General features: G+C 36.8%; 2 protein-coding genes across 3 annotated transcripts in view; one reads left to right on the forward strand and one right to left on the reverse strand.

Annotated features, from left to right (window-relative positions):
* LOC124544431 overlaps window positions 1–25,663 on the forward strand; it is a 33,598-nt gene extending 7,935 nt beyond the window's left edge. For both annotated transcript variants that reach the window (XM_047122972.1, XM_047122982.1), the window contains 5 exons: window positions 20,189–20,356; window positions 23,979–24,173; window positions 24,737–24,879; window positions 25,132–25,245; window positions 25,532–25,663. In XM_047122972.1, the coding sequence (XP_046978928.1) occupies window positions 20,195–20,356; window positions 23,979–24,173; window positions 24,737–24,879; window positions 25,132–25,245; window positions 25,532–25,589 (672 nt within the window). In that variant the 5' untranslated portion in view covers window positions 20,189–20,194 and the 3' untranslated portion in view covers window positions 25,590–25,663. The remainder of the gene's footprint in view (window positions 1–20,188; window positions 20,357–23,978; window positions 24,174–24,736; window positions 24,880–25,131; window positions 25,246–25,531) is intronic.
* On the reverse strand, window positions 16,297–19,226 carry LOC124544424 (protein ALP1-like). The gene is made up of 2 exons (XM_047122959.1): window positions 18,720–19,226; window positions 16,297–17,797 (listed from the first exon to the last, which is right to left on the reverse strand). The coding sequence occupies exons 1-2, from the start codon at window positions 19,013–19,015 to the stop codon at window positions 16,912–16,914; spliced, it is 1,182 nt and encodes a 393-aa protein (XP_046978915.1). The 5' UTR covers window positions 19,016–19,226; the 3' UTR covers window positions 16,297–16,911.
* Window positions 25,664–26,471: the final 808 nt, after the last annotated feature.

A 26,471-nucleotide genomic window follows, 5' to 3' on the forward strand; every position in this document is an offset into this window, starting at 1 on the left:
CTTTATTTATTTCTGTCAAATTTAACGACAAAACTAAGTACAACTTGAAAAAAAAAACCTGTTGGCCATGTTGGTTCCTGGGCTTAGAAGGAAACACGTAACAAACAGACAGATACAGTCCCTTTCACGTTTATAATATTAATACAGATTATTAAGATGACCAATACTTAGGTATAGTGTTTACTAAGCTGAACTTTTTAGTACGTAGCAGTAGACTATACAATTTAATAAGATATTTTTTTAAATAACAGAAGTTTGATTAAATTAAATATCTTAAACCTCGTTCACATAGATTCAACTCGTTACAGTATTGTTAGTTATATGTAAAAATTTTAACGGATAATTTAAAAAATACAAATAGTTTGTAGGTACAATATGGCTAAAATAATATTAGATTAAGTATATTAACATCCTGTAAAACTTGTTTTTCGTAAAAAAAACTGTTTAAAAGTCAATACGACTAAGCTCGTAGTACATTGTCTTATAAATATTATAAAATGTAATATTCTCTTTTTATACACTCAAAGATATATATGAGAAGGGGCCTGAAATTAACCGACTATAGGGGTTTTAAATCTGGGAAAATAAATTAATTAAAGCTTTAATACTACTTAATTTTGTAGTTACTATTTTGATAAGTGATCTATTTTCCGGATAAAATTTCTGTTAGATATGTGTATCGATCCGCCCACCTTGAAGGATTTCCTTTATACATTTTAACTGACTGAAAAAAGAGATTATAAAATTGGCATGTATGTATGTAACATTGTTAGAATTGAAATATACTCGTATTTGAGTATGATGTTCTGTTTAGGCTTCCACGAAACTTTTGAAAACTAAAAGTCATATTAAGATGATCATTCAAGTTATATATTAACTCAGGGAACAGTGTAAGTTTCATTAAAATCGGTTTAGTAGTTTTTTAAATTTGGTTTAATTTTTATATATATTATTTTTTATTCAATAACTCTCAAAGTATACATATATATTCGCATATATTTACACTTTGATAATACCCTTTGATCGTAATCAAAAGGCCGAGAAGCGATGTACTCAAGTACATAGAAAGAAGAAGTCAACTCATGATGCGTCATTCTAAGCTAATCTTTGTATACCATAAGTGTACATTTTCCACGTACTGTTCTAGTTTAAAAAAAAACTCATTCAAATATGAATAATTGAGGAAAACATTTATGTGTAGATCTTTGTATTCTATTTTTTATACTGTTGAGATAACAATTGTTACAAACTATAAACAAGCTATTTAAAATAACCTCTCCCTGACCCTGTCTTATTAAAATTCATAAACGTATACTTATGAATAGGTACAATACTTTTATTTTGCTCTTTATGATAATCAACGGAGGCTTCTGACGATTCATATAATATAACAAAATCGCACCAACTTTGCTCGGGTAGATTACCAATCTATATGAATATTTTCTCGTATAGAGTCAATTCAAGGCACTCGCTGTATAGTCTATATGCCGACTTTTGATTGATTCGTTCTAGTGGCTAGTAATAAGGCTGCAGATTAAAAGGTTCAAGCTTTAAACTCTATAAAGTGATAGAGTTTTTTGGCTAGAAATTATCACATATTACTTCTATTAGAATTGAGTATTTAGTAGAGCTTACACTCCTGTGCCTCGGAAACCACAACCACGTAAGACCCTGCTTTCCGATCGTAATGGATTATGAGTGAGTTAGACCTGGGCCTGATAATGTATTGAGAAGTTGCCTGTTCTCCCCTGGTAGGTCGCCATCTGTAGGGAAAATCACCAACATGGCAAAAAATTACTAAGTTTAAAATTTATAGGATTTTTTAAACTATTAAATTAAATTGTCTTGAAGGTATATATCTTGTATGTTAGTTTATCGCCAAACAACAATGCTCTTTATTTATCTATTCTTGTGTTTCGGCTACAGGTAGAGTCGGTTAGTATCCTTACATCTTAAAGATGTAAAACCATTTGCGGTTGTAAAGGTGGTTTAAGATAAAAATAATCGGTATTTTTATCTTTATTACAAACATTATATTACATGACAAATACACCTAATTCAAATTGTAGAAAAAAAATAAGTCGCTTGAATACAGTTCAAAAAAAGAACAAAAATAATTTCGTAAGCAATATGCCGAAATGCTTGCATAAAAAACGAGATAATTGTGTTTGTACCACAGTGTGATGTAAAGGAGTAATTTTAGTGTCCACAATATTAGAAACTAGAATTGATACTTGATATTCAGTAATCGATTTGAAAAAGATAGAAGAAACTACTCTGTAAGAATTAACTATATTTACAATTGTATGCCGCGACCCGAGATGTTAGAACGCGTGCAATGCGGGTTCAAACCCAGGCAAGCAGGTGAAGGAAAACATCGTGAAGAAATCTACATGTGTCTAATTTCATAGAAATTCTGACACATATGCATTCCACCAACCCGCATTGGAACAGCTTGGTGGAATATGTTCCAAACCTTCTCCTCAAAGGGAGAAGAGGCTCTAGCCCAGCAGTGGGAGAGGCTTACAAGTTACAGGCTGTCGTTGTTGAATAATTGTATAAATTTATAGTTAATTGATTAAGATAATTTATACATATATTGTATACTAGACGTAAACAACTTCCAGTGAATAATTAAAAAGATATCTCTATAAAGAATTCATACAGAAGTGATTTGTTCACTTACTATCTCGTAATGTGTAAGATGATTTATCTTAATAATTGCGCGATTTTATCAAACGAGGTTTATACTCCGAATGAAACAAAACGCGACGAACCGTGAAGGTCTTCAATAACCTACTTACTTAACTATTACCTCTTATGAATCCTTATACGAAAACACATATGTACTTTTTTTTGCAACAAAATGTAACCTATATTTTATAATTTCATTATGACTTTCCGTCTTCATGTTCGCTTAATTTCCTGAATTCTTTACAAATACAGTCATCAATTATATTTTAACAACTAGCTATACCCGCCCGCTTCGCTGGGTATTAGTCGTAGAAAAATATTTTTTGAATCCGGAAAAATTTGTTGGTGTAATCTCGATGTAAAGTTGGTACGATGAAATTTTAATTAAATTTCTATAGTCTAGAAAAGTTTGTATCACACCAAAAACGTCCTTTATTATCCGGTTCTATCAAATATCGATGATATAACATTTACAACCTTGTCATCTGTATGTATCTCGTAAATAAATGTACCCTTTGGCTCGAAGTTTTGATTGGTTGCATCGAATGTAGCTTAATCCTTCGTTCTCGACCATAGCGTACATGTCAACAATGAATTGTTAAAACAGTTGACGATACTTCAGAATATGGTTAGATTGATTATCTCTAATTATACGATACGCATAAAAATCAAACTCTTCGATGTCACAGAGCCAGTCGTGAGATTATTTTGATACAGTCCGAGATGATATCCATCTTCTGCTCGCATAATCATAATTGGAAAATCGTTATAATTGTCATACGATTGATATTTTTCAGCGACACCTTGATTGTTTTTGTGTCGCTTAATGATAACAATACCTCGTTTTGTAATTTCTGTACCGACAATTACAGCTGTGACTTCAGGAGCTATGGAAGCTTTAATAGGCCTTTCATGCTCTGCGTTCTATCTGCATTGATAATTACTTTAAATCATTTGTTGTTTCACTATCTAGAGTAGTTTTAGGCATAATCCTAAATTTAGCGATGATTTCTCGATTAGTTGTGGTACTGAACATGCATCAAAGATCAATCTTTTTCTACGTTGTCCGTGAAATAAATGTCCAGAAATTGGGGATTTTATTTAGATACTGGAAGAAGTGAACCAATCATATGATACACTTTAAACGTAGAGGCGAAATTATTGTATTGTACAATATTTGTTACTCCAAAAGATGTCATTTAAAAGCATGAATTGTAATTTCTAATATACTGAAGGAAATATTTAGACTCCTTAATAGTTCTCGTAACGTAGGTAAGAAGAGGTTCTGGTGGTTCAACCAGTTGTGGTAAATACATTTTACCAGTGGAGTAGCATATACCTACCAGCAGTTTATTTAGTGTGACAATATGGGCATACTATATACATTGAACCAATGATCACATCGGGATTCATCTTGTTATCATAACCTATATAGTAAAACCTGATTTATTGAGATTAGTTCTAGTTCTTGACTTAGTCTTTTATAGTCATTCATCATCCAGTAATTGGGCTTGTCAGGTTTATCAGTATCTCTTGATAAAGATGCTTGTTCGAAGATCTGGAACTTGATCATTTCGTTGACTAACTGTTTTGGCAGCTCTTAAAGTAGAAATTCGGATTCTATTTGTTTCTAAACGTATTTCTTGTTGGTGTGTTGTTTCCGTAGCTCTTTTGGATGACGTTACGCATATATTGTTGATATTCCGATCTTTTGTTTCTTCAATGGCATGGTGGTTTCTATTTATATAAATAAGTTGCTTTTTTTTGGTTATGTGTCTTACGTTTACATTTTATGGAGTTATGAGTATACTTACCAATTATGATTATTGTTTACTTTCTTATAATCAAAACAGCTAATAACTTCTTCCCATATATGTAATTTATAATTATTATCTCATTTTAAAATGACAATTATTATTGTTGTGATTATTTTATGTTTATTGGCATATGACGGAAATTAAGTTAGTCGTTATGCTTTTTGAATAGATTTTCATTTTTTATTTCTTATTTTATAATTATCGGTTGATCGGAATATAAAAGTATCGTGCTACACGTAAGGGCCATCTGTTGGTTATTTTTAATGATTTGTGCAAGTACATGTATTTCCTGTATGCCAATTTTTATAATGATACAGACACACAAAAATTTCAAAAATGGTAAAAATTAAGTCAGTCAAAGAACACATGACGAATTACGACAAAAATATATAATAATAGTTAATACTGTTAACTTTTGTAATTTGGGATGATTGAGAGTGTTATAAACGTAGGAATAGACAAATATAATCAGAAAGCTTCGAACTACTAAGCTATTGGGAATGACACGAGTTATTGTGAGTCAACCATAAAAGATAGACATAGGCTCTCATGGGATATTTTTTGTATAATTTTAAGGAGAACATTTCCGTAATACATGATTTCTGTGTAGCTTTAACCATTAAGGCTAAACACGCGACGGAAGCTCAAAATATGGGGTAACTTTTCCGTTTTTCAGACATTTCCCTTCAGTGCTCTGCTCCTATGGACTTTAGCGTGATAAAAAGTATACTATAACCAGCTCAGGAGTATGAAAAATAATTGTACCAAGTTTCGTTAAAATCCGTCGAGTAGTTTTTGTTTCTATAACGGTTATATGGACAGACAGACAGACAGACAAAAATTTTACTGATTGCATTTTTGCCATCAGTATCGACCCCTGATCACCCCCTGATAGTTATTTTGTAAAAATATTTCATGTACAGAATTGACTTCCCTACAGATTTATTATAAGTATAGATAAACAATTTGTCACGTTATGTTAGTTGTCAGGTATTATTAAAACAATATCAAAAGTACATAGATACATACTTTTGCATTTATAATATAAGTAAGGGTGTAAATACTTAACCTCAAAAAAGTATGAAACATTTAGTTATTAGCCCGGTAAGTTTCTTTTCATGACGGCGCAACCGTGAGGACTTATTTTGAAGGAAAAATAAATTATCCATCTTTTCGAATTAATAAAGAGTAAAAATACCAAAAAAGGAACCGGGACGACAAAAATATTTAATTGAAATTCGTTTACGCCGCTTTCAGTAGAGTGAATTGTCCCGCAAGACAATGTCCAATATTTATTTATTTATTACTGTCATATAAATATTTTAACATATTGAGAGGAACATATTGAACAGTAAAGCCTTGAGCATGGATGTTGACGGATATAGGGGTAGAGGACGACCAAGGAAACGATGGATGGATTGTGTGAAAGAGGATATGGTTAGAAAGAATGTTACTTGTGAGATGACGTCTGACAGAGAAGTATGGAAGGAGAAGACATGCTGCGCCGTCCCCAAATAATATTGGGATAAGAGCAGGAGGATGATTAATAATTTATTTTATCGTGTCTGTTATTTAATACACAATACATAGCGACAGCAACTTCATTTCAACCAGGTTTTCCCCTACACCTATAATTATCTTATAAATAACATTGAACGATTTTGTTGAATGATCTACAAAATAAATGACAAAATACTACATGACAGGTCAAGATAATTTTACTCGTAGTTCATCTCCCAATGCGCAGAGTATGAAAATCAATTACATAGATAGCTATGTTCAACTCATTTTGTCACAGAACAACGCAAACAAAATCGCGGATTCAGCATGTATTGAAATAAATGCTTTACAAATAAATTTGCAAGGTTACTTTTTTTTTTATTTTAGTGTAAACAGCGAGTGTAACATTAGAAACTTACCTTGTCCGTCGTATTAAAAATAATCAATGTTATTACAGCAATTTGTAATTGACAAGTGTAAATTACCTTTCATATTTTGTAATTTAGATCGGTACTGGCGTGATATTATTTGAATGAAATCATCGAAAAAACTCAGGCATTTTGTAACAGCATTTGCGATTTGATCGCTTAGCTTGATTATCGTTACTTATACCGATATAAATATTAGATTATAACATAATATTTTAGTACGATATACGTCAATTTTTTCCATGTAGTGATTTTGCCGAATTATTTGTCGTTTGTCATCATAAATGATGCCCAAAAGGTCGTAACTTCTAGTTACATAGCATAGAATTTAATGCCTTCAGGAATAAAAATATAAATGTAGATGACTCGTCCAAAATAAGACTCAAATAAAAACAAATTCTCAACTAAATTAAGCGGTCGCTTACGACACCCATCAATTACTTGTTTCACCACACTAAATATTCCTAGACATCAAATTACAGTAATTTTGTCGCACTTGTCTCAAAAATTATTTTTATTACAGAATATTTTAAATAATAAAAATAAAGAAATATAAACCTAACCCGATTTTTTATCCATATACTTTTCTTATGTCATATACTTAGTTAGAAAGTGATATCCGTTGTCCATTGATGTTGGTACTATAAAAAATATTAGTCATTTCCTAATACAATTTCTCTATACCCATGAGCCACCAACCTTGGGAATTAAATATTGTATCTTGAGTGGGTAGTACCTACCCGGACGGGTTTGCATAAACCCTTCCACCCGAGCAGTTAGATAGCATCAAATCATGCAATTACTTACTCAAACTCAAACTCAAACTCAAATAACTTTATTCAATATGGAAGCATTACACTTTCTTATTGATGGTCAATTGAAACACTACCACCGGTTCGGAAAAGAAAATACCCTGACCTGAGAAGAACCGGCGAAAGAAACTCAGCGGGTTTTTTTTTTTTTTTATTTGTCTCATATATTATTTAAACAATTTAATATGAGATGAAATAGCCAGGAGGCGATCGTTTCATTCCCAAGGTGTGCTATCGATCATAAACTCATTAATTGTATAGTAACCTTTTGCACACAAGCGTTCCTTAATAATTTTCTTAAATTTGGCAACAGAGGCATTTTGAACGCTTTCTGGGATCCTGTTGTAAAACCGTATACATTGCCCCACAAAGGAGTTACTGACTCTATGTAGTCGAGTAACAGGAGTAACAAGTTTGTGTTTGTTCCTTGTACCAATGCTATGAGTATCACATTTTCTCATGAAATCATTAATATTTTTTCGTACATACATAACATTGCAGAATATATATTGAGAAGCAACAGTCAATATCTTGATTTCTCTAAATTTATTCCTTAACGATTCTTTAGCTCATAAGTTATAGATTGCGCGAATAGCCCTCTTCTGTAGCACAAATATAGTATGGATAGCGGCTGCGTTGCCCCACAGCATAATACCGTATGACATTATACTGTGAAAGTAACTGAAATATACTAAGCGAGCCGTATCAACATCGGTATATAATCTAATCTTTTTTACCGCGAATGCCGCAGAACTCAGTCTACTCGCCAATCCGTTAATATGGGGACCCCATTGCAACTTGGCATCAACGGTAAGGCCAAGAAACTCAGCAGAATCAATTGGATCCATAGATTCCCCGTTAATGAGTACATCGGCTTTTACATTATGTACATTTGGTGTACTAAATTTCACAATTTTTGTTTTATTATTATTAAGCCTAAGATTGTTTACGCTAAACCAATGTACTATATCAGCTATAGCATTGTTTACGTCGTCGTACTGTACCTGTTTTCTATTAATTTTAAAAACTGGAGGAGGAGGTATCATCAGCAAACAATACTATATCATGTTTGTTCCCAACAAGAAAGGGCAAGTCATTTATATATGTGAGAAACAGAAAAGGTCCAAGAATTGATCCCTGAGGAACCCCCATACCAACTGAAACCCCAGGAGACCTATTTCCTTTAACGTCAACCCTCTGAATTCTATTGTTAAGATAAGAAGTCAGAAGGTCAAGCGCACATTCTCTAATTCCATAGTGATAAAGTTTCCTGACCAGAGTCTCATGTTGAACACAATCAAAGGCTTTGGATAAGTCACAGAAAACCCCTAAGGCATCCCGTGACTCCTCCCACGCTTCATGGATATTCTTAATAAGCTCGATACCAGCGTCTGTTGTCGAGCGACCCCTCGTGAATCCAAATTGTTTACTATGAAGCAGATTATGTTTGTTAAAATGTTCTAATAATTGATTCAGAATTATTTTCTCAAATATTTTGCTCAGGGTAGGTAGAATCGAAATTGGCCTATAGTTATTGGGGTCTGAAGAACTACCAGATTTAAATATTGGAATAACTTTACTATGTTTCATCAGGTCAGGAAATATACCACGTTGGACACAACTATTAAATATTAAAGCAAGAAAAGGTGCAATTACATCAATAATCGAATTTATCACCTTTAGAGAAATACCCCATAAATCAGCCGTTTTCTTGATGTCTAGTGACTTAAAGGCGCGTATTATGTCGTTGGGGTTTACAAGGGTAAAATTAAAGTTAGATTTACAAGCTCTTACATTTTCTTTCATCAATGACTCGGCAACATCTGGAGAAGATATAAGTGACTTAGTTGTCAAAACTGGTATGTCAGCAAAAAATTTTTCAAAAACTGTAGCAACTTCCTTTTGACTATTTACTACTTTATTATTATAATTCAGGCTCAATTCGGAGTTGCAACTGCCAACTCTACCAGTTTCACAATTAATAATTTTCCAAGTCATTTTTATCTTGTTATGTGCATTCTTAATTTTATTTTTTATAGTTAAAGATTTTGCCAAAAAGCACACTTTTTTAAATAATTTAGAATAGTTACTTACATAATTGGCAAAAGTGGCACTATGATTGTACGTTCTTTCATTGTAAAGCTCATACATACGTTGCCTACTTTTATGAATTCCAATAGTCGCCCAATCACTGAATTTTAAAAAGTTTTTTGTATTAACTGTTTTAGAAGTGAATATAGATTTAAAACTGTTTTTAATTAATTTAAATAGATTGTTATATAATACATTGGGATTATCACTGAAATGTATGTGAGGGAGATTAGCTATAATATTACTTCTAAACTTCTCAATACGACTTGCGGTCAAAGGAACAAACATTATCTTTTCAGAAGTACTTATTTTTTTAACATGAAAATTAAATAAGGCTTGTTGTCCACAATGATCTGAACTTAGGTTATTAATAATAATTTTGTTTTGTGGAATATAGGTAGCAAATATGTTATCAATGCAAGTTGCTGTGGAATCTGTTATTCTAGTTAGTTCTAAGAACAGATTTACCAGATTATATGAACTTAACAAAGATCTGAATCTAATACTTGTGGTTGAATTATGCAATAAATTTATATTAAAATCTCCACAAACAATAATTTCTTTATTAGATCCAGATAATTTAGATAGAACATTGTCCAATATATTTTCAAACAATTCATATAATCCACTAGGGGGCCTGTATACGCATACAACAATGACACGCTCAAGCTCTGCACAGGCTATTTCTATAGTTTGCTCAATAGAAAGGCTCACAATATCTTTACGTTCTTTAAATTTCATGTTTTTACACAGGAGTATTAAAGAGCCACCACGTATAGCTTGATGACTGACTAGTATAACATGATGATATTGTCCGGCTCAATTCGGTCACCCGTCTCGTGGGAGACTAAACAAACACGCTGGACTTATTATAGTGCATAAGTATGTACGCTAATACACGTGCCATCTCGAATTCCGTCACTCTCATAACTGATGGCACGGTAAATCCGAAAGTTCAGACGCAGGAGCAAAGGCATTACACACAGTGTACACTTTCCAACTTCCAGACTTCTGGGTGTTAATGAGAACTTTTCGAAAGAAAAACCGAATAATTGACTCGACTTAAGTTTTGAACCGAGACCCTCGACATTGTGGCGTTATATCAAACCACTGAGACCAACAAGGCATGTTTTGCGCATGCGTACAATAAACAAAGAATAACGAACAATGTACACTTTCAGTAGAGAACATTTAAATGAGTACCTAATATTTTGTTTGAAGTGAATCTTTACGTCATTAAGATAACAAGCAAATAACTATATTTAAGAATTCGATTTATAATATACATAAAGATACACATTACTAGTATACAATGGACAATCAATTTACCCGTACGAGATAAAGGCCATTAATATAATATTAAGTTAACTTTACCATTTTGTTTGGTTAAACTAAGTCACGACATTCAATAATGGCTAATGTTTCAAAGGGCGACATAGATTTAGATCTGAAAGCAAAACAGTTTCCTAGTTTCTTAGGAATAAATTATTTCAACTAACATTTCTTTAGTGAGAAACATAAATAATGAACGAGAAACTTGAAAGTTGTTGTTAATACGCGAATAAGACAATGGTTATTAAAGTCATTAATTTCGGGATATTTACCATCTTTTTATATTTATTCGGTGGAGATCGATATTTCGACATTATCTACGAATGTCTTGTTCACGAGTCTCGTCAAAATAAAGAACATGGTAAAATCAAGAAGTTATTGACTTTAGTTATAAAAATAACCATATTAATTTAAAATCTTATATAAGACAATGTTTATTAAAATAAAACAAATACATAATATACCGATACCTTCGTCCTAATAAGGAAAAATATAGAAAGAAAAAACAAAAATTCTTTACACTCCTAAGAAAATTTAAATATATGTATATAACTTAATGTAAATAAATACATTATATATGCCTTAATTTTAATAAATATATTTTTATTTTTCCATAAATAATATAAGTTTGACTTAGGCCATCTAAGAAAATAATCTCATTTTGAAAAATGAGTATTACACCTAAATATGTATTTTTTATGTTTAATGAAAAAAAACAGAATGCAATTAATTTTAATTAACCTGTTTGTTATTTTTCATAAACAGTTTTCAATTAATTAAAGGATAAATAACAAATGTATTTACAAAGGAGAAACTATAGTGCCCAATATTACCACAGTTTAATATGTCAATAGGACGAGTCCGAAAAAAGACGTAGAGAAACAGGCACAACACTCAGCATGACAGCGGATTGAATATTGCCACTTTCTTATTCTGGACTGATAATTAATCTAAAGAATAATCCAATAACTTAGATTGGAACATTATTATAGATTGCAACATGGGCAACCCCTATTCTAACGAGGTAATATGTAACATTGACTTAACAATGAAACAAAAATGAGATACGAAACTATAGTAGAAACAATGTTCAATAGATAGTTTTTATTATACGTTTACTATTATGTATTATAATCCTGTAGTAATGACTGATAAAATCTACAAAAAATATGTCAATAAATTTCACAAACTTATAAGAATAGCTAGTATATTGTTATTACATATTCTGTTCGAATACGTGGGTTGTAATAAACCTCTTTATTTATAGAGTACTGTGTAATCATTGTATTTTATTATAAATTTAATTCGTATCAATTCACATATTCTATGCAAGTGATCATTGATAATAAGTTAGCCAATTTATTAAAAAATAAACGGTATCCCATTCAACATCCATCTTAAGTCCATTTTTGTCACTGACGGTTAATGGAGTAAAACCTCGGTAACAATACTGTAGCTTGTGATGAAAAAACTTTTGAAACAAGCTTATTATTGCAACAATAGTATAATTTGTTAATGTTAACAATTTAGGTGGTCATAAAAAACAGGTGTCCATTTATTCTGATGTAATTCCTCTTTGACGTTCCAAATAAACATAAAAAGGTAGATAACTCGCTTTCGTTACATTACGTTAGTAAAGTCTATCGCAATTGCTTGGTATGCATTCTTTTTTTTTGGAAGCACATAAATACAGCACTCTAGTTTTAGATATTGGCCTTGATGTTATTAGTATTATAAATAAAAGTTTGGATGGATGTTTGTTTTTTTTTTATGGTATAGACTGGCGGACGAGCCACCTGATGATAAGTGGTCACCATCACCCATATGACAATGACGCTGTAAGAAATATTCACTATTCTTTACATCGTCAATGTGCCACCAACCTTGGGAACTAAGATGTTATGTTCCTTGTGCCTGTTAAACCGGAACTCAACAATACTGAGTACTGTTATTTGGCGGAAGAATAACTGATGAGTGGGTGGTATCTACCACCAAGAAGTTACTTGACCCCTGGTTACAGAGATCTACCCGCATGATCCACCGATCATGCGGGTAGATCTGTTCTGGACTTCGCTCTAGCATATGATCTGACACAACTGGTCAACTCGCCAACGCGAATACCGGATGTGGAGGATCATACACCTTCCCTGTTGGACCTTCTGCTGACTTCGCATCCGGATGGCTATCAGGTTATCGTCGATCCCCCTCTGGGCTCGTCTGACCACTGTCTCGTCCGGAGTACAGTGCCGGTTGTGCGGTACTCACGGCCTCGCTTTGTTGGGTGCCGCCGAGTATGGCACTACAAGTCAGCAGATTGGGATGGGATGCGGTCTTTTTTTGCATCGTACCCATGGGGGCAGATTTGTTTCTCGCCGGATGATCCGAACGCTGCTGCTGACTCTGTTGCCGATGTGGTGCTTCAGGGTATGGAACTATTCATTCCTTACTCTGCAGTACCCATCGGTGGCAAGTCCCAGCCTTGGTTTGGTCGTTTCTGCAAAACGGCATCACGCCGAAAGTGGGAACGCTATCAAACCTGGGCTAATGCATCTGCGTCTCGTGATGTAAATACCAGCGCATTCAAAAAGGAATATAACTCTGCCTCTAGGTCCCTCAAAAACGTGATTGCTAGGGCGAAGACGGAGTACATTGGCAGAATTGGCGAGAGACTGGTGCGTCTCCCTTCAGGAACACGAGCGTTCTGGTCTCTCGCTAAGGCTGTCTTAGGGAATTTCTGTCAGCCCTCTTTTCCATCTCTGCACAGGGACGGTGAGTCATTGGCCCATACCGCGAAAGAGAAAGCTGATCTTTTAGGCTCTCTCTTCGCGTCGAACTCGACTCTGGATGACCAAGGAAAATCTCCACCAACAATTCCGCGGTGTGATACCACGATGCCGGAAGTTAAATTCCGGCAAAGTGCAGTTCGTAAAGCACTTCTTTCCTTGGACATTCATAAGTCGAGCGGACCCGATGGTATCCCTCCAATCGTGCTACGGACATGTGCTCCCGAGTTGGCACCGGTCTTAACGCGTCTTTTCCGGCAATCCTACACATTAGGCGTCGTCCCGAATTCCTGGAAGACAGCTTTGGTGCATCCGATCCCTAAAAAAGGCAACCGCTCAGACCCGTCCAATTATAGGCCTATAGCCATCACCTCCTTGCTCTCCAAGATAATGGAGTCCCTTATTAACTGCCAGCTCCTGCGGTACCTAGAGGAGAATCAGCTGATTAGTGACCGCCAGTACGGTTTCCGTCGGGGTCGCTCAGCCGGTGATCTTCTAGTTTACCTTACTCATAGGTGGGCTGAAGCAGTTGAGAGCAAGGGGGAGGCATTAGCAGCCAGCTTGGACATAGCGAAGGCCTTCGATCGCGTATGGCACAAAGCGCTTCTTTCGAAGCTTCCTTCCTATGGGCTTCCCGGGAAATTATGCAATTGGATTACCAGCTTTTTGGCAGATCGGAGCATCAAGGTCGTTGTCGACGGTGCATGCTCTGACTTAAAATTCGTCAATGCTGGTGTTCCACAAGGCTGCGTTCTATCACCCACTCTGTTTCTTCTGCATATCAATGATTTGTTGCAAATCGGGAACATTCATTGCTATGCAGACGACAGTACCGTTGACACCTTATACACCGGCCGCGCTAATATTTCTCGGGAAAACGTCGAAGAGAACCGGAACAAACTTGTGTCTGAAATCGAGTCTTCATTAAACGAAGTCTCGAATTGGGGCCGGCTAAATCTAGTCCATTTCAACCCCAAAAAGACGCAAGTTTGCGCGTTAACCGCTAAAAAAACACCATTTGTCGTATCTCCACGATTTGAGAACATTCCGATAGCCGCTACAGGTAGTATCGGAATACTTGGCGTTGATATTTCGAACCTCGTTCAGTTCCGCGGTCAATTGGAAGGCAAAGCCAAATTGGCTTCAAAAAAGCTGGGCGTGCTCAGCAAGGCGAGACAGTATTTCACGTCGGCCCATCGCCTAAAACTTTACAAGGCGCAAATTCGGCCTCACATGGAGTACTGCTCTCACCTCTGGGCGGGTGCTCCCCAGTACCAGCTCCTTCCATTTGACCGCATCCAACGTAGAGCGGCTCGAGTTATCGACGATCAAGCCCTTTCCGATCTCCTTGATCCTTTGGCTTTGCGTAGAGATGTCGGATCACTCTGCATCTTCTACCGAATTTTTCACGGGGAATGTTCCGAGGAATTGTTCGGATTAATCCCGGCTGCTGAATTTCACCTTCGGACATCTCGTCAAAATTCTAAGTTTCACCCGCATCATCTTGATGTCCGAAAATCCACAACAGCGCGATTTCTTAGACATTTTCTGCCTCGCACAACCACTTTGTGGAACCAGCTTTCGCCGGCGGTTTTTCCGAACCGATACGACATGGGAACCTTCAAGAAAAGAGCCTACTCCTTTCTCAAAGGCCGGCAACGCACCTGCAAGCCCCCGGGTGTTGCGGATGTCCATGGGCGGTGGTAGTCACTTTCCATCAGGTGAGCCTCCTGCTCGTTTGCCACCTATGCCATAAAAAAAAAAAAAAAAAAAAAAAAAAAAACACCTTTTTTGTTTTTTTTTTTTTTTTTTTTTTTTTTTTTATCGTATAGTTTGGCGGACGAGCATATGGGCCACCTGACGGTAAGTGGTCACCATCGCCCATAGACATTGACGCTGTAAGAAATATTAAGTATTCCTTAAATCATCAATGCGCCACCAACCTTGGAAACTAAGATGTTATGTCCCTTGTGCCTGTAGTTACACTGGCTCACTCATCCTTCAGACCGGAACACAACAATACCGAGTATTGTTATTTGGCGGTAGAATAACTGATGAGTGGGTGGTACCTACCCAGACGGGCTTGCACAAAGCCCTACCACCTGTAAATATAAGTACCCTTTCCCGCTTCACAAGGGAACGAAGCCACGGGTGATCATCATCATTACATAGTATAAAAAAGTCGCTTTTTCTGTCCCTATTGTACCTATGTATGCTTAAATCTACGAAACGGATTTTGATGCGTTTTTTTTAATAGATAGAGTGACTCGAAAAAAAGGTTTTTATATATAATAAATGGACAAATTCGAAAAAAAAAAACTTTGATAATTTTAGAAGTTTCTACTGTAATGTCATCATCATATCAATGGACCCGTGCGAAGCCGGATCGGGTCGCTAGTATAATGTAATTTAAATCCTTACATTGCTGGTTAACGTATTTATATATTTACATTGTTAGTGTGACTAAATTTTGATGAGTTTTCACATGATCTGAAATCTGGTTATGTCTAGACAAGAGCCACCGGTTAGCACGTCTGTCTAAAATTTAGACTCTAAATCTTTGGTCCTACATCTAAACTAATTCCCATCGTGTCATATTTGCTATCGATTTAGAGTAAATGTTTTAAACTTAAAAAAACAATGAACTATAATGTATCTATTCACTTCTGAGACAAAGTATATTTAATTAAAATTACAAAATATAAATAGATAAGACTTGTAACAAAAGCAAGACAAGCAATTTCGTAACAATTGTTCAGCCATAATAAAGATATCAACGCGTTACACAAACCAACCGCAAACACTATCGCCATTATAAACGTTTAGGCTAAGAACTCACGGAGCGGTTTTCACCCGCACCCGCCGCGGGTGCGGGCCCGCAGCTTCTGTAGAATGCAGATATATGTGTAAAAAATTAAAGCACATTTCACGACGCGTTTTACGCCCGCGGTGTGCGCGGTTGTTTGCGGGTCCCGCTGCACTGGCGGTTCATCTTCTACCGGCGGGCGCGGGTCGCGGTCCCGCAGCCGCGGCGATTTGCACCCGCGCGCTCTGCGGTCGGTTGGCGGGCGACCGCGTTGGCAGCGGGGGGGAAATCGCGCCATTTTGCTGGTAGGCAGTGATAACTCCTTGTTCCGTAGTGACGCGTTCAAGCACGCACGCGCACGTTTGTCAACAAAATGGATACTGATATTGAAGTCGATCTACTAATTACTTTGGTTCAAGATAGGCCAGTTATATGGGATAAGAGCTTAGAAGAATATAAGTACAAAAACTTGACACTCAAAGCATGGGAAGAAATCTGCGGTATTTTAAATAAAGATTTTGAAAATTTGGATGAGACAAATAAAAAAAAATATGGTTAGTATTATATAAGTTTATTTTTAACCTACAATAATAATTAATAATTGAGCTGTGTAGTAGCGGGTCGTAAAAAGAATAATAATTAACGTTATTAAATTTTTGACAATTGCCAGCTTAAAGCTCCGCTGTCACTCATAAAATATTGTTGAAAAATATCTCTTATGTTGTTGGCTTGTCTTCCACTGCGTATTGATGGAGGTGTTTGTATACTCTCAAGATTATGAGTAAAATCTTCTTCTCTAATGTGATGGCCGTCTCGTTTTCGTACAAAATTGTGAAGTATGCAACATGCCTTCACAATATTAATTGATAAAGGTATTGATACATCCAATGCACGATTTAAAATTCGCCATTTGTTTGATAAAATGCCAAATGCACATTCTACGTATCTTCGTGCTCTCGATAGGCGATAATTAAATACCCTTTTTTGTACACTCAAAAATTGACCACCATAAGGTCTCATAATGTGTTGATGCAAACCAAATGCCTCATCGGCTACGAATACATACGGGACAGGTGGCAAAGTAGATCCGGGTAGTATTTTTTCATTAGGTAGTTTGATAGAATTGCTATTAAGCGCATTGCAAAAAGTAGTATTTTTAAAAATGGTTGAATCAGCATTACTTCCCGGGGCTCCAATGTCTACAAAAACGAAGCAGTAATCCGCATCAACTACGGCCATTAATACAAATGAAAAAAAATCCTTATAATTGTAGTAAATTGAAGCACTGTTATCTGGTTTAGTTATTCTTATATGTTTGCCGTCTATTGCTCCGACACAGTGGGGAAAATTTGCGTACTTGTAAAATTTTTGGCTGATTTCTTCTAAAAGTTCTGTAGTGATTACCGGAAAACATTCAGACATTAACACCTCCCATAATTTTTCACATGTCGTTCTTATAATTGCTGATATAGTTGTGTGCCCAATTCTGAATATGTAGTGCAAATCGTGCATTGAAGTCCCACTTGCTAGGTATCTGAAATAAATAAATTTACTTAATTACGTATATTTTTTTTTAGGTAACATGATTATAAAAAAATGGAAAAATATTAAAGATTGCTGGATGAAAACAAACAAAAAAGTTGAAACGGAAACAAAATCTGGATCGGGAGCTAAAAAAACTAAAAAGTACATTTATGATGATCAGTTACAGTTTTTGAAGAAAAATATACCTATTGAAAATACCTCCTCAACCTTAACGAGCGATGCTACAACTGAACAAACTACTACTACTACTAACACTACTACTACTGTTGCATCAACATCAGAAGCTTTTGCTACGCCTATCACCTCAGTATCTTCTCAAACTGGTGTTAAAAGAAAAAGAAAAGACGACGCCGACAAAGCATTAATAGAGATGTTGTCTCAACGCGAAGATAGACATTTGTCATTTTTTCGAGGAATACTGCCTTCATTGCAAAATTTTGATGAAGCAAAAACAAGACGATTTCAAATAGCAGTTCTACAAATTATTGATAATCTTGATAATAATCTTCCAGCATTTTCTTATCAATATCCACCATATAATTACAGTCAAGAAAATATCGGCAGTCAAGAAAATATCGGCTATCGTACCTATTCTACTTCTGAAAGCAATACCCAAAGTCCACAAAATATTCCATCAGTTTCTTCAGTCAATACTAATTTGTCAGATGATGTGTATTTTCAATAAAAAAAATTTTTAAATATTACCACTAGTTTCATTAACACCTGACGCAAAAAGTATATAAGTATGTTGTATCCGTTGTCTGGTATCTATAGTATAAGCCTCGTGCTTAGTTTGGGACTAGATGGCGCTGTGTAAAGATTTCCAAGAACAACATTTATGTGTGTGTGTGTGCGTGTGTGAGTGCGTATGTGCGTGCGTGCGTGCGAGTTGTTAAAAGAAACTTACATACCTTAATGTGACTGCCAACATTTCCTCTGGTGATATGGGATCTCGCATATTAGTATGTTGTTTTTGAAGAGCAGTTTCTGTTTTTTTTTTAAGTTCTAAATAACTACTTATGGACATTCGGAAATAATTAAAGAACTTCTCCTCATCCTTCTTTAACTCATTAATAAGAGTAACAAATAATCCATAACGATTTCTTTCCGCAATTAGTGGATGTATCCAGAATCTTTTAGGCCTTCTTTTTTTAATTCTTCTGTGAAGTAAATATAACGCAACAGCTCGTTTCTGGTGTGTATCCATGACGGTCTGGAACTGAACTGATCGTTTAACCGCCCGTCTTGCAACCGCCCGTCCTGCGATAATCAACCGCTACGTTTGCGGGTGATAATCGCAACCGCGGCGGCTGCGTTATCGCACAAAACTGCGGTCTCGTGAGTTTTGAAAATAAACTCCATTCCGCCACCGCGGCGGGCGCGGGCTGAAAACCGCTCCGTGAGTTCTTAGCGTTACAAAGTAACTGACAGGTACATACCTGCATATTAAACAAGCTATGCCCCTTACATCGTTCGTGTTAAATTTACGAGAGTTATGAATGACATCCATTAAACAATGAACCACAGAAAGGTAAATATGTACTTAGTTCTTCATTAATACACAATTACAATACACAATCAATATACATCACATTATCTATTGTATATGTTTTATCCGCATTATCCCACACCCGGGATGAAGATAAATAAAATAAAATGTAAAGACATCGCATCAACAGAAGTTAACAAGAATTGAAATTTTTTTAAATAAAATTCCAGAATCATTTTTAACTGTAGAGAATCGTAGCTGATTTAAAAAATATATATTATACATTGATACAAATAAATTACCAAATATACACCTACATATTATAAGATTGAGTCGAACGATCCTTGAACATATTATCCTTTTGAGAAGGGATCTCTAATTTACTTATATTTAACTTTGACAAATTACTCATTACCACTTATGTATTTACTATTGGAATATTTTAGTTTCGTCTGAATACCGTGCGAGGGTATATTCTTAGTTATCAGTAATTGTTTTTAAATCTATGAGCAAATAATATTTTAGCTTTATCATTAAAAGCTCGCCCATACAGATTGCATAACACTTTTGCAGATCTAGCAACCTGTCACATTTGGATAAAACCTTACAGTAATATAATTATGTACCTACTCTATAATATATGCTCCGTATAAAATGTTTGTCACTTTTCAATATACCTGTAATACGAACTAATTTTATTGTTATCATGTGGACAATTTTGCAAAATATTTTACTGCCCTTCGGCTTAGCAAGGGTAACATAAAGCTCTGGATAGAAAACGTTTACTTAACATACATATAAATGTTGGCTATATGGTGCACGCCAGTAAACCCCTCATCTCACAGTCAGCATATTTATCCAACATCTTAAGTATATTTTTTTATTTTTTAGGTCACAATGGCAGAAACGGTAGAAGCGGGTGCTGGTCTCGCTTGGCGATTACTGGCCACGCTTGAGGGCGGATCGCTTTTAGCTGTAGCCACATCTGCGCTAATCGCTTACACGGCAAGACTGAAACTCACCAAACAGAAGCAACACAAGACTGTTAACAGTGTTCTAGTAAGATAAATAAATGAATTGACTAAGTCTTTATACAAAATTTATTCTAAGGTAGAAATCTCTACATTTTTTTCGATTTTGGATGCACTGACACTCATATTATAATTTTTTTTTCTCTTCATGGCGTGCACTTTTTTGTTGCATTAAAAAAATACTTTTGAGAATATGCTGTGTACATCATTATTTGTTCCAATCCAATCCAATCCAATCCATCAGCCCATTTCCGTCCACTGCTGGACATAGGCCTCTCCAATTGCACGCCACTGAGATCGTTCTTGGGCTACTCGCATCCAGCTCCTGCCAGCCACTCCACCGTGCCCGAGGACGTCCTACACTACGTTTGCCGAGACGCGGTCTCCACTCTAGAACACGTTTCCCCCAACGGTTATCGGTTCTGCGGCAAATATGGCCAGCCCACTGCCACTTCAGCTTACTAATCCGGTGGGCTATGTCGATGACTTTGGTTCTCTGGCGGATCGCCTCATTTCTGATGCGATCCCGCAGAGAAACGCCGAGCATAGCCCTTTCCATAGCACGCTGAGCGACTTTAAACTGGTGGACCAGCCTTGCCGTGAGTGTCCACGTTTCGGCTCCGTATGTCATGACGGGTAGGACGCACTGGTTGAAGACTCTCGTCTTAAGGCACTGTGGGATCGACGATGTAAAGATTCGACGTAATTTTCCAAACGCTGCCCAACCTAGCTGAATTCTTCTATTCACCTCGTCCTCAAGGTTGTTTCTACCAAATCGCAGAGTCTGCCCAAGGTAGACATATTTTTGAACAACTTCGAGGACGGTACCGTGTATCGCAATCGGTTCCGGTAGAACATGTTCATTGAACATGACCTTGGTTTTATCCAAGTTCATCCGTAGGCCGATACGCATAGAAGACTCAGCCAGATCGTTCAGCATTTGTTGTAGGTCCTGCAGCGTTTCTGCTACGATGACGATGTCGTCCGCAAATCTCAAGTGAGAGATGTATTCGCCATTGATGTTGATGCCACGTCCTTTCCAGTTCAGCGTCTTGAACATATCCTCCATTGCATTAGTGAACAATTTGGGGGAAATAACGTCCCCTTGTCTCACTCCTCGATGCAATGGTATGGGATTTGTTTGCTGATTTTGTACTCGGACGGACATGGTGGCGGCTTCGTAGAGACATCTCATCACTTGAATATATCGCCAATCAACTTAGCAACGCTGCAGGGACTCCAGAACAGCCCAGATTTCAACCGAGTCAAAGGCCTTCTCATAGTCCACGAATGCAAGACACAGGGGCCGATTATACTCTTGGGACTTCTGTATAATCTGCCGCACTGTGTGGATGTGGTCTATGGTGGCGTATCCGGTCCGAAACCCGGCCTGTTCTGGGGGTTGGAATTCGTCGAATCTTCGCGCAAGACGGTTCGTGATCACTCTTGAAAACAGCTTATAGACGTGACTCAGTAGGGATATGGGACGATAGTTCTTCAGCAGGGTTTTGTCTCCCTTTTTGAAGAACAGGACGACCACACTCCTACTCCACGCCTCCGGAGTTCTCCTTTCGAAGAGGACAGAGTTAAAAAGCTTTTGGAGTTCCTTGAGTACCGGATTACCTCCTGCTTTTAATAACTCTATAGTAATACCGTCCTCTCCAGGGACTTTTCCATTTTTAAGCTGTTTAAGAGCAATCTCGATTTCGCCAATACTGACTTCAGGCAGGTCTTCTGAGAAATGGCGTGTTAATGTAGCTCTAGAATCCTCATTTTCGGGATCAGGTCGAGGTGCATGCGATGCGTATAATTGGCCGTAGAAGTCCTCTACTTCCGAAAGAACTGCCGTCTTGGAAGAAACGACTTCTCCACTTGATGTGGTCAACTTCGTCAGGTGGCTCCTTCCAAGAGATTGTACGAACACCTTAGACCCCCGATTCTGCTCGATTGCTCTTTCAATCGTAAGAGTATTGGAGCACCGGAGGTCGTGTCGTACGCGCTTGCTGATCTCTCGGTTTAGTTGCCGCTTCTCTGACGAAGTGACAGGTGGGTTTTCACGTCGTTTCTTCATTAGCCCTAAGGTCTCTTCTGAAAGTTTGGACTTCCTACCCTTACGCTGCATGCCACAAAATCTTGTACCTTCTTCCCTGAGAATTCGAACTACATTTTCTAGGGTCTGGTTTACGTCTGTTGTGGTTTTCACGGCAGTGAATCGGTTCTCCAGGTTTGACTGGAACGTTTCAGATCCCGCAATGGGTTGGAGCAGCTTTGGTCGGAGCGTGGACTTCATCAGACGGACGCGCTCGGCCCTAAAATCGATATTCAGAGAGCCTCGGACAAGTCGGTGATCACTACCGGTATTGAACCTGTTGATCACAGAGACGTCTCTGAATATGTGTCTCTTGTCTGTCATGATGAAGTCTATCTCATTTTTGGTCATAGTGTCGGGGCTTTGCCACGTCCACTTCCTTTGGGGCTGTTTCTTGAAGAAGGAGTTCATCAAGAAGAGCCCCTCCCGTTCGAGGAAGTTGACAAGCATTTGCCCCCTATGATTCCTACTTCCAAATCCATGGGGTCCTACTACCGATTTGCTGGTGCTGAAGTGGAGGGCCCTCGATATATCATCGAACAATTCTTCCACTTCATCGTCCGAGTGTGTCGAGGTCGGTGCGTACGCTTGCACTACCTTGAGGCTGTACCTCTCGGTGAGCTTTATTACGAGGTACGCAACCCTGTTCGACACACTGGAGATTTCCACAACGTTGTCAGCTAGGGACTTATTTACCAGAAACCCAACGCCACCTTGGGATTGTTGGTCTCCCTCTCGGAAGTACATTAGGTGGCCCGAATCGAGGGTTACGGTGTCCTCTCCCTCTCTCCGGACTTCACATAACCCTAATATGTGCCACCTAATTTTCCCAAGTTCTACCTCAAGTTGCGCCAGATGCGAGTCAAGCCGTAGCGTGCGTCCGTTGTACGTCGAAAGGGTCAGTCGGTTGTGGTGGCCTCCCGTAGCCCGGTGATTCTTAGCACCCCCCGTCCCGCCGTTACCATCATCGCCACCATGACGAGGAATAGCGGGGCTGCCGGGAACTGGGGGCCGTGGCTTGTGTGAGTGCTGCATATAGAGGATATTGCCCATAATCGCCACGCTGGGCAGGCGTGTTGGCGATCGCAGAACGTAGCTACTCGCACCGGTGACGCTGCTGCCCATCATCGGCCTGTGGTATTTAGCTACGTTTATTTTGATGGTTATACCGCCATCATTCGGTCGCCAGAGCCTCGTTTGCTAGTTGGCAGGATGCACCACGGGCAGGTGAGGTTGGCTTGGGGCGCTAAGATGTAATTTGCGCCCCCTTACATCCCTGCGCCCCCTTACATCCCTGCGCCCCCTTATATCCCCATTATATATTATTACATTATTTGTTATCTATACAATTTAGGACCTAGTACATATTTTCATTTTGATTAAGAAAATAAAAAGAAGTATTTAGTAGTAATCCTCATAGATTAATTATAGCAACACAATGCAACATGACCTTACTGAAAAAATACAAGGAAAATGTAACATTACAATGTTATCTAATTGTTTTTTTAGATATTGTATACTTTTAAAATTTAAAAAGTTACTACCGTCTTTCTTATTACAGATATCGAATACAACAACATCTTTAGGACGTGAATTAAAATGTAGACTGGAAAGTCACGGCTGCAGCGTGTCTTCTGGTACAAGTTTACCAGGAACAGACAAATTTGATTCGTTAATAGTTATCGGTACAGAATCTGAAGCAGGATTAGACGGTCTCCTAAATTTGGTCTCTCAGGATGTTAATGAAAATTTAAATGTAAGTATTCAATGGATACTAGTGCAGTTCAAACAGTTACACAATCAATATTAATTATGCCATATAAATACATCCGCACAGTCATAGTTATCAGATAAAAACGCAATTACAGCACAAATTACAAACGTATATAATTGTGTGAGCACGCGTGATGCAGCATCGTTGAATTCCTAATCTCCTTATAAGGAGGATTAGGAACAAAGAATGATTCTATAAACTTTACAGTTTTTCGTGAATCATTAGAAAAGGTTTTATTTGAGTGATATTTTTCGTTTTATGTTAATACAAATTTAATACTTAAAACCCTCAATTTGGAATTTTTCTTTAGTATAATAACGTATTGTTATTAAATATTGTGTAAATAAGTTGAAATAAAACGACAATTGTTAAACATGTCGGAAAAAGGAAACAAAAAAATATAAATAAGAGGTAAAAATATGTTTAAAAAAAACTTATTTCCAACCGCGCGAAACCGGGATGGGCCGTTAGTATATTATACCGTAGCACATAAAAAAACATACTGAAGATATGTTATGTGTAACTAATATTTATATCCTGGCAAGTTACTAGAGACACTGTCCGTTGCTGTGAGGAGAGGCGGTTGCATCGCGTGGGTGTGTACTGGGGAAGCATCCGGCGCGTATGGAGGCGCGACTAGCGCCTTTGACACAGTAGTGCGTGCCAGCCTGCAGCATGTCGCTAAAGTGTTAGTCAATACAATACATAATATAATGAAAATATCTAACTAGGCTAGTAACAAGTAGGTAACATTGACTAGAAACGAGAATGACTGGTAAAAAAATAAAATAATAAAACCGCATTATTCGTTAAAGTATCTAATTATAATCAGTTAATCGAGGGTAATTTTTTTAACAAAAAACATAAAAGCGTCCAATATCTATCTATCAATCAATCTATCTAGTCAATTAATATTTACAAAAAGCATTATATATTTCAGTTCGCATTGTGAACCTCTTTGGATAGGTCGATGCCCCACTACGAAGTTGGCAGTGGACAAGATCCTCGCTGAACTCCTACCATCCACTAAGCATAGTCCTACCTTCTCAATCAGGTATTTAAAAAACATTGCAGATAAAATTACATATAATGAAATGAACATTTTACAATTACGGACGAAAAGATTCAGAAGTCCGAACCATAAGCTTAAATCTCCAATTTTGTAAAATTATCCCCATATTGCGTGAAAAACTTTACAATCATTTATTAAATCTTATACTGATGATTATAGACGGATATTAATTCAAAAGCGATGCTTTTTGTATTTAATAAAATATATACAAATAATTTATAGTAAGTCAGTACAGTAAGTCTCTAAATATGTATTTTATTTTTTTCAGAAACGCCGCAAACAAAGTGAGCGTATTCCTTGGGAGATGGTTGAAAATGGTCACATGAATTAATTAAATATATTTTAAATTAGCTTAAGTATAAATATTTTGTAAATAATTGTATTAAAAATATGACATATTTTTATTTGTTTTTTTAATACCGCAAACCCCAAAATATATTAAACAATGTACCTACTTTATTCAAGAGACTTGATACTACAGACAATGATTATTTCGTTCTGACAAATATGCGAAATAAGTAAGGTTTAAGTTAATTTAGGTTACAAAGACAACTGAATAACTATATAAGAATTTGAAATGTTAACGTTAACCCACGGAAGTAATAAATACTACGTATAAATTATACGTAGTATATTTTACTTCCATGCGTTAACCTTAACAACAGAAGAAACAAAACAATTTAAGTACCAACCGTTAGTGAGTAATGTCCAAGCTTTCAAAAAGAAAGAATCAGAAAAGGTAGGAAGATTATAACATACCATCGCACCCTAAACGTTTATTGATGACAATAATAAAGACTAGACTACTAGACTTTGTTTTATGAAATAGGTTGGCGGACGAACATATGGGCCACCTGATGCTAAGTGGTCAACATCACACATAGACAATGACGCTGTAAGAAATATTAACTTTTCCTTACATCGTCAATGCGCCAACCAACCTTGGGAACTAAGATGCTATGTCCCTTGTGCCTGTAGTTTTACACTAGCTCACTCACCCTTTAAACCGGAACACAACAATACTACGTACTGTTGTTTAGCAGTAGAATATCTGATGAGTGGGTGGTACCTACCCAGGCGAGCTTGCACAAAGCCGTACCACCAAGTAAACAAGAAGTCAACAAGAAAAGTAACCAAGCATATAAATTATGGCTTTGGTTAATAACTCAACTGGAAAAACTTATAAGCAGAAGTAAGTAATTCAATAA

Source organism: Vanessa cardui, chromosome 1, assembly GCF_905220365.1.
Source record: "Vanessa cardui chromosome 1, ilVanCard2.1, whole genome shotgun sequence".
NCBI lineage: Eukaryota > Metazoa > Arthropoda > Insecta > Lepidoptera > Nymphalidae > Vanessa > Vanessa cardui.